The sequence below is a fragment of the Uloborus diversus genome, chromosome 10 (genome assembly GCF_026930045.1).
Source record: "Uloborus diversus isolate 005 chromosome 10, Udiv.v.3.1, whole genome shotgun sequence".
NCBI lineage: Eukaryota > Metazoa > Arthropoda > Arachnida > Araneae > Uloboridae > Uloborus > Uloborus diversus.
The window spans coordinates 82,356,438-82,371,499 of record NC_072740.1 but is presented as its reverse complement, the minus strand read 5'-3'; the positions used below and the strand labels follow the sequence as shown (position 1 = coordinate 82,371,499).

At 33.8% G+C, this 15,062-nt stretch overlaps 1 protein-coding gene across 1 annotated transcript in view; it reads left to right on the top strand.

Moving 5' to 3' along the window:
• Positions 1-14,854, top strand: part of LOC129231388 (uncharacterized) — a 64,068-nt gene extending 49,214 nt beyond the window's left edge. The window contains exons 9-10 of the mRNA XM_054865687.1: positions 2,287-2,559; positions 13,302-14,854. Of these exons, the coding sequence (XP_054721662.1) occupies positions 2,287-2,559; positions 13,302-13,565 (537 nt within the window). The 3' untranslated portion in view covers positions 13,566-14,854. The remainder of the gene's footprint in view (positions 1-2,286; positions 2,560-13,301) is intronic.
• The last annotated feature ends 208 nt before the right edge of the window (positions 14,855-15,062 follow it).

Genomic DNA, 15,062 nt, shown 5'->3' with positions numbered 1-15,062 from the left:
ACGAGTTTATATGCATACTACTCAAAATCTTATGAACTCAAACTTATAAATAGTAGAACAAACACAGAGCTAAATGTACTTTAAGCTCCCAAAATTTCATCCCTTCAGTGTAATAACATTTTCTGCAACCTTTACCACAACATGGCAATTCATTTCACAAAGCTGATCCGCCATTTTGGAGCATGATTTTTTGGAGATCCTAGATCCTCAGGATTCGGGTCTCAGAAGCTGAAAATTTGCTTCAGGTTAGTTTCAAAGACATCTCTACACTTCTATAAAATTTCATCCTATTCGGGGATGATCGAACAGAAGCAGCTTTTAAAGTCAGGTCAGGTTGATGTGGAATCACTCTTATATAAACATTATGCATATTTCACTGCATCTTTTGTTGTTTCTTTTTTAAATTTTTTAACGTTATATTTTAATTTTTACTTTTGAGCCTTAAGTTTGTTTACTTATAAAAGTTTATTACTGAGTAGTGTATATGCAAATTCTACTGTAATTTTGAACTCAATCTTTTACCCAATTGCAATCCTCTTCCTAAAATATAGTATTAATTTATGATCATTATTAAGTCAAAAATAACAAAAGATTCATGTGAATTGTCTCAATGTTATATCAGAGTGATTCCATGTCAGTTGACCTGATTTTTCAAATTGTCTTTTCTTGATCATCCCCGAATGGGATGAAATTTTATAGAAGTGTAGAGATGTCTTTGAAACTAACCTATGCAAATTTTCAGCTTCCAAGATCCAAAACCTGAGGATCTTGGATCTCCAAAATATTGTGCTCCAAAATGATGGATCAGCTTTGTGAGAAGAATTGCCATGTTGTGGTAAAGGTTACCGAGAACTGTTTGGCACTGTTGTATTTTACTGAAAATGCGGCTAAGAAAGAAAAACATTGAAGCCAAAACTCTCCCTTTATGGACACGGGCCTGACAGTAGAATACCTCAAAACGCTGACCTATATAATGCAACTCTCTATAAACAGCACATCTTTTCAGACGTGAACAGTAAGTTTTGCAGTTAAAAAAAAGCCCTTTGTTCTACCTTGCAAACAAAAAATTCTTAGACAAAATTAAATTTTTGAACAGTTTTTTCTCTTTCCGTCTTAGTTCAAAGCTTTTGAATAAAAATTAGTATTCACAAAAAAAAGCCAAATTGCTCTTGAAAATGCAGTTTTATGCAAACCATGAAGCTAGAAGCAGGATAATTCACCTGCTGCAGAATAATTCACTTTTGATTGTGAAACATATTTATTTCTGTGTGATAATATGTATATTATACAGGGTGTCCGAGAAAGATCCGTACAACTTCAAAATTTTATTGAAAAAGAACCAATAGGGTTATACAACGAAACTAATTAGTACATTAGATAGAATAACTCGAAGTTTTTTCTGCAGTATGTGTCTGACCATATGTGGCACTACATGTCACGCAAAGGAATATTAAAGCATTTTAGTTATTTCAATGCAGATCGCGTGAAGAAAGCTCAATGTATTACGTGGTTTATCGAAACAAAATCCGATACGCAAACACAACGGAACAAAACATCCAAACAGCTGTAGCTACTGTTGATGTTAGCATGCTGAAACGGTCGTGGATGGAATTGAATTATCGTCTTGATATTGTTCGTGCTACGAAAGGGTCTCATGTAGAAATTTCCTAAGGTAATAACTTAAGTTATAGGGAAAAACTTTTTGAGTTATTCTATCTAATGTACTAATTAGTTTCACTGTAACCCTATTGTTTCTTTTTCAATAAATTTTTGAAGTTGAACGGATCTTTCTCGGATACCCTGTATTGCATAATTAGTGCTTTAATATGCATTGCAGTCAAAACTTATCCTGAAGTACAAATGTATAGGTATATTCTTAATATTAATTTATAAATTTGTGAAATGGTCTATAAAATGCAAAAACCTGTATAACACAAATGCTCAAGTCACAAAGTGTGCATTATAATGATCTTCTACTGTATTATTCTTTTTGAAAAAAAAAATTAATATGATAATTTCAAAGAAATCTTCTAATATGGTTAATTCTAAAAATGAAGAAACAGTTTCCCAAAACATGATTAGTGACTCGCCAATTAGGAAATCATATTATAAGAAAATTCCAAGGCCATTCTAGTGTGAACTATCATTATCTAAAGATTGTTCTCAAACCTAAAGTCACACAAAATGTTTTTTTTTTTAATAATGTTTAAAGTTGTTGATGGTTAATGTTTTTTCTTTTTTATTGATTAAATATTTTACATGTGTTTTCATTTTAATGTCTTTTAGGAAGAATTAATGGAAAGCATTTCAAAAAAGTTAGAAGTCTTAAAACAAGAACAAGTAGCTTTACAAGAGGAAATGAAACAAAATGATGAGTTAGGAAAAAGTATTGCTGATAAGATTGATGAAGTCGCAAAACCTCATGAAAGCAAAAAGTTTCTTATTCAAGTTGAAGAACTGGTAAAAATTACAAACCTCATGTCATCTTTATCTGGTAGACTAGCTAGGGCTGAAAATGCTTTACTTATTTTGCCTTCCAACGCTTCTGTAGAAGAAAAGGTAAGTTTTTTTACCAAGATAATCTGTTCATCTCCTGTTGCTCCTTTTATTGACATAAAGTAACCTGTTTACTTAACCCGTTCGGGACGGCATCCTGCAGAAGATAGCGCTGCCTTAGGATGGCAGCTGTTTCGCGCAAACTGTGCCTAGGGACCAAGGCAATTTCTCACACTAAGCCTAATACGCAAATTTTGAAAAGTATACATTACATAGTAGTGGATAAAATAAACTTTACATAGAAATGAAACCATTTTTAATTATGTGATTACAGATATAATTCCAATCCTAACAAAAAATAATTCAAATAATTGATATTTATCAATAAACATATAAATGTATTGTATTTTACTATAGCTAAAGGAAAACCTAAATTAAACTCTAAATGTTGATACAAAATGTGAAAAAACATTAAAAATATTTCCATTTAACATTATGAAATACTGGAAGAATATTGTAATAATTCAAATATGTCAAAGGCGTATAAAAAATCTCAAAGCACTGATCAGTGCAGAGACCAACATAGTACATTTTGAATCCCCCATAGACAGTGTCATGTCTTTTATTCTGCTTTGAGCAAACTACACATCTCCTAAATTTTTTGCCACCTTTTTCAGTGCACAATTATAGAAAGCAGCTCCAATAATTTATAGTTTCACTGTCATCGTTGGAAAGATCCATAGATGTGGACCATTCATAACTTAAAATACTTCCTCCTACAGAAGATAATGTGATCTTTTAATCATAGCTACATAAATGGATCTAAAAGTGAAATCCATGCTAGAATATCGTCCATAAAATCCCGCCCTAAAACAGAATCAAAACTATAACCATTTCAAAATGAGTACATGTTTCCCTTCCGTTAGAATGTGTTTGTTTACATTCATGAAAATCCAACACATCACAGACACAACACATCACGGACCCTATTCCAACAGCTGCGAAAAAATACTAATATGCGAGAGCAATTTTTTGAATGGAACATGGATAAGTAACGCCATCTGATGGTCAATATTTCTTTCCGAATTGGCGTCAGTTGAATCGCTTGGTAGGATTCGTTGTGACGCAAGTTAGCGTCGTTCAGATCAGAAGAGCGTCTCGAGCTGCCTCATATTTGTGTTGTTTGTATTGAACGTGTTAAAACGCTTGCATTTATCACCCGTTTTCAGAACATAGCCTCAGTGGTTGGAAAAACTACATTTTTTTGTAGCGAACTACAACTACTTTGTTACAAATGTATTTAACTATAACTACTTTTTTTAAATGTAGCAACTACATACTACTTTTAAAATGTAGTCGCTACTTCACTACTTTTCAAAAAATATGTAAATAAAGAGCGCACTAGGGTGTCCCACTAAAAATGAAAGTCTATTTTTCAAGTCAAATACCTTCTTCTATTTTTCCTATTATGTCAAAACAATTATGAAAAAAATGTTTCATATAATATGCACAACAGCAACCCGTGACGACTTGTGTATAATAAATAAAATATGATAGAAAAAGAAAATTATCTTGTTTTATCCAATTATCAGTCTGCTTCCAGAACAGGATATTTTTCTATCATACTTAGTTAGCAAAATAACTTTTAAAAAGAGAATTAAAAAACTATTTCTGACTAATAACAGTTGCAAAATCCCTATCAGTCAGTTTCCATGGCATTTACCATTCTTTATTTATTGTAGAACGAGATTTTCTCGCTAACGACAAACACTATTTTAAGTTCATTTTTTTACACTTATCTGAAATAATACCATCAGAAAGAAAACTATTTTTATAGGAAAAAATATGTTCTTTCTAATTTTACCAACGAAAAGAAGATGCAAGGTGACAAACTTGAGCTACAGCTCATTGAAAATAGGCTATTTTGCATGTGAAAGATTTTGACAGCCACTTTAGATGGCAATATCTTTTAGAAAATCAATATATACGCTCTGCAACTATGTCCCATTAAAAACATGTATATTGATAATAGAATTACAAAGTACAAGCTTTTGAATCATTTTTGTTCAGAATTTATGACATTCTAAAATCCAGAAAATAAGCTTCTCTACTGCGTTTTTCTTGCGACTTTGCATGCATGCTACGCAAAAGTTAATGAACTCAAATTCATAAAAATGCTAGTACGTATTAACAACCAAAAGTGCTTTAAGCCCCTAAAATTTCGGGTTTCCAGTGTGATAAAATATTCTGCAACCTGCTCTTAAAGCATAGACTAATAATAAGAGTAGACCGAGCTATGGCAACCCTTTTGCTGCTCATAAACCAAACCATGTGACTGGTGGATATCCTAGCAACAGCGGGCGTTGATCGTAGCAGACGATCAACGCCCGCGAGAAATAAAATAAATAGAATTGATGGAACAAGGAAGAATGACCTTTTATGGAGTCCGATTTGTAAATTTGCTATTAGTTGTAAATATTTTGTTAATATAGTGAGTTTTTCGTCTAGATCGTATTGTGAATTTTCTTTAGTCAATTTCAATAACTCTATAAGCAATTAAAGATGCAAGCGCTTTAAAAAAGAATCAGCAAACGGTAAGATTTTTACCTAAAATTTCAATTTAAGATACCGATTAGTACATTTTTGCATTAACGCAAAACCTTTACGCCATTACGTTCATGCCAACGCTGACGTAACAGTTCCAAATGAAATAAAAGTTACTGAAAACTGTGATCAAAAACTAGTGCCAAAGTAATGCATAACTAAAAGAAAAACAGTTCAATCTCTGCACATGGGGGGGGGGGGGAATTATAATAAAAATACATTACGTCTTAAAATACATGTTGAGTGCCAAACTATAGATAATGTTGCCATCTAGCAACCATTCCGCCAAAGTTTTCGCCAAGCCTTCCACCAGTCACATGATGTATCCATGAACCAATTTTTTCATCAGCAAGTCTGGGAAAGCTCGGTCTACTCTTATTATTAGTCTATGCCTTAAAGATGGAAATTTGTTACGACAGACAGAATTTCGAGCTCATTTTTTAGTCCTTAAACGAAAGAACACCATGGAAGAAAAAAACTATTTTGAAAGGAAAAAATCTGTTCTTTCTAATGGTTTTGACGAAGAGAAGATGAGAGGTGACAAACTTGAGATATACCACTTTGAAAATAGGCTATTTTTCACTTGAACGGTTTTGATAGCCGTTTTGTATGTCAATACCTTTTAGAAAATAGATATTTAAGCTCTGAAACTGTAACTTATTAAAAACAAGTATTTTTGCAATGGAATCGCGAAGCAGGAGCTTTTGAATTATTTTTGTTCAGATTTTATGACAACCTAAAATCCATGAAAAAATTATCCATGTCGCGCTTTTTCGCAAGTTTACGTCATGGGTGCAAGACCTTCCATCTCAGGACGGATTTCCGTCTTCAACAAAAATTCCTTGGCTTGTTTTGGTTGCATCATGCTTTTGGATGAGTGGCTTTTAGACTCATGCCGTTTGACTCTTTTTTTTTAGGTTTCTGTTATTTTCAACTCACTGCATTGCAGACGGAGGCGTTGGAGGTGTTGCTCGCTATTCTCCCTGATTTTTCGAAATAATCATCTCTATTGCTAGTCCTTTTCTCTTGCTATTTTCAATCGTCCTTTCATTTTTTTTTCATTTGCGGTTTTTTTTTCTTTTTTTTCTGAAAACTTACACACAGAAATGAAAATTAAGTGTGCTCTTAAAATGCCTTCCAGTTGAATCTGAATCACTGATTGAGAGTGATTGCTGACGAGATGAAATAATTACGCCACAGCAAACGGCGCCCATATACCAGGTAAAACGGGAACTATCAGGGGTTTTGAAGAATTTAATGAAAATCGGAATTTTAGAAAGAATTGGGGGGGGGGGGATTTCTAGCTGGTTTGAAACATCAATGGGCAACCATTCCTGCATTTTGAACAAAGACTTGAGGAACCACTAAATTCCAGTGTCATTCTATGTAACACTCACTAAACTATATGGGGAGAGGGGGAGAGAGAAAGGAAAGTAGAAAAATGACGACAGCACGAGTTTGCAAAAAAACGCTGCTCTTGCAGAGAGGGTAAGTCTGCAAATTAACCCTTGATACTGAGGTCTTAAAACGTTTATATCTTGGACAATCTAAGAGGGGGGGGGGGACTACTCAAGGGCTGTAGTATAAAATATTGAAAAACTGAATTGAAAGCAATTTTTGAAGCCAGGAGTGGTTCGGGATTTCTCCTCTTCCAACTCTTAAAAATTTAAAAGTTAAAAATGTTTAGGCTGTCTTTAATTATGTAAAAGTGGGGAGAGGGAGGTTTTAAAAAAATAAAGAACTGGAGTCTTAAAAACACTAATTTAGGCAACCTTTGGTGAATTTATGAGAGATGGTTTTGGTGTTCTAACTTGAAAATGTTTTGTAGCTGACGTATTAAAAAATGTTTGAGGCTATACTTAAATGACCTAAGAGAAAGTGAATTTGGGACCCTCTGCCAAAAAGTTTGTAATTGAAGTCTTAAAACTTTTAAGCTGTCTTTAGCAATGTCAAGAGGGGGGGGGGGGGAAGCTCTCTTTAGGCGAAATTCCGAAACTGGAATCTGAAAAGCGTAACTTTAGACCGTCTTTGGGTTCGGGGTCCCCCCCCCCTCCTCCCCGAAAAATATTCAAAGTTGAAGTATTCAGAACTCATCTTTAGGTCGTCTTTGGAGGACTTAAGAAGAGGGAATTCAGAGGCTTTCTCTGAATAAATTTGGAACTTAAATTCTTAAAACTTCGGTAATGAAAAGGGGGAACCTCAAATTTAAGTTAAATTTAGTGAACTTAGGGGAAGGAGTTCGGGTGCTCTCTTCCCCAAAAATTTCTCTGTGCTGAAATATTAAAATGCTATTTTGGCTATTTTTGAGTGAGTTAAGAGATAGGGAATTCAGGGGGTGGGAGGGGGGATCTTTCTTGAAACATTTTAAAAATTGAAGTTTTAAAACTTTGGGTTGTCTTTGGTGATATGGGGGAGGGGAGTTGCTCTTTCAATGGGAAAATAAATCTTGTGAAAATATTTAAAGTTTGCTTGCTTACTTCAAGGCACTATATCATTAAATTGGCATAGAAATAAATCATGTGATGCACACATCAGCTCGATTTTTTTTTTGCCTTACCTTGATTTTCTCTTGTTGGTCCATATGAAAAGTTTCTGAACGTTTTCATATTGTCGTAATTGGTCAATATACTTAATTTGGTTTGGCTCATTGGCAATTCAACACCGGTGTAGAGAGATTGGAGATTAAATTGGCAAGAACATGAATTGTCCTCGTTGGTTTTTATGCTGGATTTAGTTTTGGTTGCTGCCAATTCAGCACCAGTGTGAAGTAGGAGATTAAAATGGGTAACAGAACTGTGAACCGGTGTAACTAGTGTACCGTACATCGATGCAGTGTTGATGCATTGGCTTAGAGAAGAATTCTAAACTGGTATGATGATGTAGAGCATACACCGGTGTTTTGCGATGTATTGATGCATTGCCCAGGCCTAGTATACACCAGTACACATTTGTATATAGACAACACTTATATTCTCGCAGACTCAGCTTTATTTAATCCTATTTACTGTAAAAACATTACATGTTAAGTGAAATTAATATTTAATTTATATCTGCTGTTTCATGAAGATTAAGTGACTTAAGAAATATTATATACATTCAGTCTAATCTTATCACCACTTTACCACTTCTCACTTAATTTGGTATAGAAAATTATACAATATAGATACAGCTAACTGATAATGAGAAAGAGTTCTTGAGACATGTAGGGGATTCTTCCTGTGCAGTAAATCTGTTCAAAATTTGAACATACAAAATAAAAGAGGTGTTAAAAGAAGTGTTTAGATTTTAATATGTTTCATATGCACACAAAATTAAATTGTTTTGCTTAATAATATGTTCCGTTTTAAAATTTTGAATTTAAAATGTAGTTCTTAACTGCCCTACTCTAAAATAAAAAACATTACTCTCTTTCGAACATGTGTTTCCAAGCTTCAGCTATTTATTTGATGTACGACCACTTCATCACCACTTTCTCCCGCCAGACTCTCCCATTTTGGAAATAATAAGAACGATTGTAATGCGAAAGCAGATGCTAAAAGATTGCTGAAAGATTTCAGAAAAGTACTAATATTACACTTGATGTGTGGTATCAAAGAAACATTTAAAATATGCCAAAGTATTCAACATGTATAAGTCAAATGAGCAGTATTTTTTACATTTAATATGGAAACATAGGCTTTATGCTCTAAAAAATTTTTAAAATATAGAAAATGGTGTCATATTTTATTTCGAAAAGGCACTATGGCTTGGTTGCTACTAAGACATTTATTACATTGCAGAAAAGTGGCCATGAAGCTGAAAGCATCAACTGGATACTGGCTAGTAACTGACAGTTGAATTTTCAATGTCTGCTCTTTTTCTTGTTTAGTCCTGAAATCTTTTTCAAACGAATTTTGGAACACTTTGAACAAGTTTGTAAATTAAGTTCATATCTGGAGAAGCTTTCTTAAATTTTTCTTAATATATTTATATATACAGGGTGAGTTCGATCGAATCTGCCATATGAAAGGGGGTGATAGAAGAGCCCAAGCGGAGCATAGAACCACCCATTATCGTGTCCAATCCTTAACCGTAACCAAGTTTTGGTAAACTTAAGGAAAATGAGTAAAAAAACAAAATTCTGAGAAAACGACTGATTTCTGAAATTCCTGTAGGACCTACAAAGAAAATAAGTACATATTTGGAAAGAGCAGACTAAATCCTACAAAATGATACCTTTCGCATTAAGATAGTCACATTTTACTGAGAGCTACAAGCTTTGAAACATTGGACACACTCAGAATTAAAATGGCACCAACGTTTTTAATCGACATTTTCAAAAACAACCGTAAGAGCTACAATCGGGCAAATCTACCAAAAACTGGCCCATTTTATTGGCTTTCAGATGATACAACAACAAATCATATTGGGCCTCAAGTTCAGCTGAAAGTCAGGCTTTTGTTTGAAACAGTGTAAAAATCTGCATTCGTTAAAAAAGGAAAACCAGCAAAGAGTCGCACTTTTCTGTTTTGAATTTTCTGTTTCACGATAGCATGTTGCTTTCTTTGTTTAAGAAAATGATATTTTTCTATAAAAATAATAGTTTTAACATTTAATTTAGAGAAAAAACACATGAGATAACGATTCGTAGAAATAAAAGAAGCATTACTTTCCCGTGCTTTTCACAAAGGGAAAATCAATAACAAAAAAATGTTACACCAACATCGATTAGTACATTTAATAAACCTGCAAAATTTACAATAGCTGCTGAAATTGGTCGCCCCCACATCTGATACACGCTCTTACCCTTTTGCGAACGGAAACAACCGTTGCTCTTAGAGAAATTTCATTCCTTAGTTTCCCTACTGGTTCAACAAGCCGGTCGCTCAATTCTTTCAAACTTGCTACTTCTGTTTTGTAAACTTCTTGTTTTAAGAATCCCTAAACAAAGAAGTCCACTGGCGTCAGGTCTGGGGATCTAGGGGGCCAAGGGATGGGGTCCATACGACCAATCCATTGGGGATACTGTTCAGTTAGAAATTCCCGAACGGCATTTGAAGAATGTGCAGGGGCTCCATCGTGTTGGAAAATAATTTCTGCCCTCTCCTGAACAGGAATAGCATCAAGAAGGTCAGGCAAATGATGTTCAATGAACTCTAAATATGTGTTTCCTTTTAGGTTACCTCGAAACACATACGGACCAATTAAATGATCTCCTATAACGCCAATCCAAACATTTATGCTGAATCGAGTTTGGAATGATGAGTTTTGGGTTAAGAAAAGATTATGTTCAGTATAATGATGCCAGTTATGCAAATATATGATGCCCCCTCTAGTGAACAACGACTCATCTGTCCACAATATCTTTCTTAGAAAATGGTGATCTTCAGTGTCTCGGGCTAGTAGCCATCTGCAAAATGTTACCCGCTTTTCTAAATCTGAATTGCGCATTTCTTGTACTAGAGTAAAATGATACGGGTGATACTTGTTTTGGTGCAATGTTTTCATCACTTTACGTTGTGATAGTCCACCTTCTATAGCAATCGAGTGTGAACTCACACTTTGGTTTTCCACTACTCGGTCCAGCACATACTGCTCAACATTGGCAGAACGGTGATCCTGGCCCCTCTCGAACAACGTACCAAATGAACCTGTCTCTCTGAGCTTTCGATGTATAGAGGCAAACACGTCTATTAGATGCAGAACGATTTGGTTAACGGAGCCAGTATTCTTTCTCGGCTCTGCGAGCATTACCATCACAAAATCCGTACACAAAATGCATGTCAGCATACTCTTCGTTAAAAAATCGAGACATACCCAAAAATCGAGAAAAGAATATAGCAACTTATCTTTAGAAAATTTAACGAAAACTTTCAAAAACTAAAAACACACTCTCTACTGACTTACTGTAAAAAGAATCATAATTCTAGCAATTTTCAAAACACATTTACAAAATATCAGAAAGAAGCAAACGATACATAAAATATTATGACTAATGAATAATTCTGTTTAGTTTTTATCATTAATTGTTTTGTTAAACAAATGCTTTTTATTTTCAGACGATATTTTTCAATCATAATTCGTAATCGGAAGTCTTTTGATAGGTCTGTATACGTTTTAAGGTCTTATAATGCAGGAAGCTCATATTTAGAGTTCATTGAACATCATTTGCCTGACCTTCTTGATACCATTCCTGTTCAGGAGAGAGCGGAAATCATTTTCCGACACGATGGAGCCCTTGCACATTCTTCAAATGCCATTCGGGAATTTCTAACTGAATAGTATCCCCAATGGATTGGTTGTATGGGCCCCATCCCTTGCCCCCCTAGATCCCCAGACCTGACGCCAGTGGACTTCTTAGTTTGGGGATTCTTAAAACAAGAAGTTTAAAACAGAAGTAGCAAGTTTGCAAGGATTGAGCGACCAGCTTGCTGAAGCAGTAAGAAACTAAGGAATGAAATTTCTTTAAGAGCAATGGTTGTTTCCGTTCGCAAAAGGGCAAGAGCGTGTATCAGGTGTGGCGGTGACCAATTTCAGCAGCTATTGCAAATTTTGAAGGTTTCTTAAATGTACTAATTGAAGTTGGTGTAACATTTTTTGTTCTTGATTTTCCCTTTGTGAAAAGCACGGGAAAGTAATGCTTCTTTTATTTCTACGAATCGTTATCTCGTGTGTTTTTTCTTTTTATTAAACTGTTAAAACTATTATTTTTATATAAAAATATCATTTTCTTAAACAAAGAAAGCAACATGCTATCGTGAAACAGAAAATTCAAAACAGAAAAGTGTGACTCTTCGCTGGTTTTCCTTTTTTTAACGAATGCAGATTTTTACACTGTTTCAAACAAAAGCCTGAATTTCAGCTGAACATGAAGCCCAATATGATTTGTTGTTGTATCATCTGAGAGCTAATGGAATGGGCCAGTTTTTGGTAGATTTGCCCGATTGTAGCTCTTACGGTTGTTTTTGAAAATGTCGATTAAAAATGTTGGCACCATTTTAATTCTGAGTGTGTCCAATATTTCAAAGCTTGTAGCTCTCGGTAAAATGCGACTATCTTAATGCGAAAGGTATCATTTTGTAGGATTTAGTCTGCTCTTTCCAAATATGTACTTATTTTCCTTGCATGTCCTACCAGAATTTCAGAAATCGGCCGTTTTCTCAGAATTTTGTTTTTTTACTCATTTTCCTTAAATTTACCAAAACTTGGTTATGGTTAAGGATTGGACACGATAATGGGTGGTTCTATGCTCCACTTGGGCTCATCTATCACTCCCTTTCGTATGGCAGATTCGATCGAACTCACCCTGTATATATATATATATATATGTATAAACATAAATTAGATGCATTCACAGACAGCACCATGGCAGGCCACAGGTTGTGCATCCCTACTATGAAGTCATCATCACCAAAGACAGTACTCTCAATAAATATATTAAAACCTGGAGGTAGTGTTGCTGTAAGGAACTACTGAGACTGAAATGCCCCTTGCAGTAGTTATGTCATAAAAACTCTGCAAAACCTGAAACTTTGAGAATTTATACTGAGTGAACAAAAATTTTTGGAAGGCTGAAAATGTTGAAATGTTCACTTCTGAGAACCTACTTTAACATCTAAAAAAATCAAGAAAATGTCATTGCCAAAATTTCCTCTTTTTGTCTGAAGCCTGTTAATCCACGTTTAGACAGAAAATCCACAAAAAAATATATTTGATGAAGTAACTGAAGTTTTAAATTGGATGTGTGAAGAAAATTTATCTGTTGGAGGGGGAAAAAACAACAAAACTGGAAATAATTGTAATACATTGGTTTCTCAATTATGTGTACAAAAGTAATGAAAGAACTATTTTTAAATACTATTTGAGAAATTTTAACACTTTTTTAAAAAGAACTTTTCTTAATGAACATTTCTTTGATTTTTTCCTTCGATTTTTACCAAACGAGTAAAGGCAACAAACATTATGTAGTGCACAACCGTTCTTAGTCTTTCTTAAATTTTCCCAACATTCAATGTTACACAAATAACAAAAACACTACAAATGTAATCTTTTGGTAGATAAAATCTTTAATTCAGTTACTATTGAACATGAAATTGCAAAGTTACTTAATTAAAAAGCTCATACTATTTATTCTTATAAATTAATTTTTTTTCTTTCTTTCTGTGAGAGCATCTATTATTTTTTGTGATATATGTAACTTGTTTTTAATTTTATTTTTATAGGCGGTATTGGAGTTGAAATACTTGAAGCTAAAGCAACAGTATGAAGAAGCATTATTTTTGAAGTCTAATAATGATAAGCGCAATAATCATTTGTCTTTGCTTTTACGGAAATATTTTGATGAAGAAGACTTGATGGATTATGATCATTTCATTCGAATGAAAGCAAAATTGTTGGTGGATTTGAAAGAGCTTGATGAAAAGATAAAGTTAGGTGAAGAACAGTTGTCCGATTTGCAAAGTAGTGTAAACACAGTCTTAAATTGATCGAATTTGCTAAGATCATTTTGCTTTGAACAGTAGAACCTTGTTTATCAGACCTGTGTTAATGTAGGTGACTGGATTATCCAGATCAAGTTTGCCGAGTTTTCAAGAAATTTATGTTACAGGGTTGCCACGCCACAGGAAAACCTGAAAAAACAAGAAATGTGCAAGGAATTCAAAAAAAAAAAAAATAAATAAAAAAAAATGGGGAAAATAAGGGAATTTTGAAAATTTCCTCAAAAACCTGGAAAATGCAGGGAATTTTATTCATTTTTCTGAATGGAAGTTGCAAAAGTTAATGCTCAAATTTCTAAACTACAAAAGAAAAAAGCAAAAAAAAAGTCATAAATAAAATAAAATAAAAATGTCTATCACAAAAAAGAAAATTTTTTATGGTTTCATTTGACATGCATCTTGAATTTTGTACTAATGTAATGTAGAGAGATGTAATAAGTGATCAATATTTATTTTTCTGCGTAATTTAATATTTGAATTTTTTATCTTTTAAGATCCAAGTAATGAATAAAGCGATTTTTTTTTTAAATAAAATGTGAAATAAATTCAATCACCATGCAATTATTTCAGTTATAATGAAGTATTTATTTCTCATCATATTATTTGTTTATTAGTCTCCCCATCACTCCGCATGAGGAAACCATCATGATATTAATGCTCTTTTTCAAATATAACAGTTCGCTTGTTTGTAATGCTGCATATTCGTACAGGGAAAATATAGGGAATTTTTTCCCCAGAATCGAGTGGCAACCCTGTATTACCACAAATAAATATTTTAAATTAGGAGAGCAAGAATGTAACTATAAGTGTCAAACATTTGCTTTTATATATTGTACAATAAATTATGGTTTTCTAAATAGCATCATGGCATACTTGGAGCATCAGCCGGAGACATCTCCATCTGAACTATTGAATCTACTGCATGGAAAGGTCTGGCTAGTTTTTCAGGGTATGCGTTTGCCAGTAACAGCAAAATACTGCTTTACCACTGCACTAGCTGTGTTAGGCCAGTTTATTTATGTTGATAGCACCATGTACCTATCTTCTGCCTGCATAGGTGACCTCTGCTGAGATTTTAGCTACACACTCTATTTGAAATGATTTCCAAAGCTGTGAAAAAATAATGGCTGATGTCAAAAACCCTGGCATCATCTGTCAGTTTTCACCCTTCTTCAATCTTGCTATTAATATGACTACTTGTAAACTCATTTTAGTGACGTCAAGGAGGCATTCCAAAAACTGCTAGTTTGTATGTTGATTTTGTTCCATGACAAACATAGTTGACAATCCTGCACTTACCCTAATTCAAGGCCGCCTATATAGGGGGGCTAGCTAGACCCCCCCCTTAGAAATTAGAACTTCTTTGTTTTTACTACTTTTTTCTTTGCAAAAATGTAAAAATATTTCTTTTCCAACCATTAATGAATAAGTGATTAAAATTGTCCAATTTTAATCACTCTAATCTGTCCTGAAATTGGTTTTCAT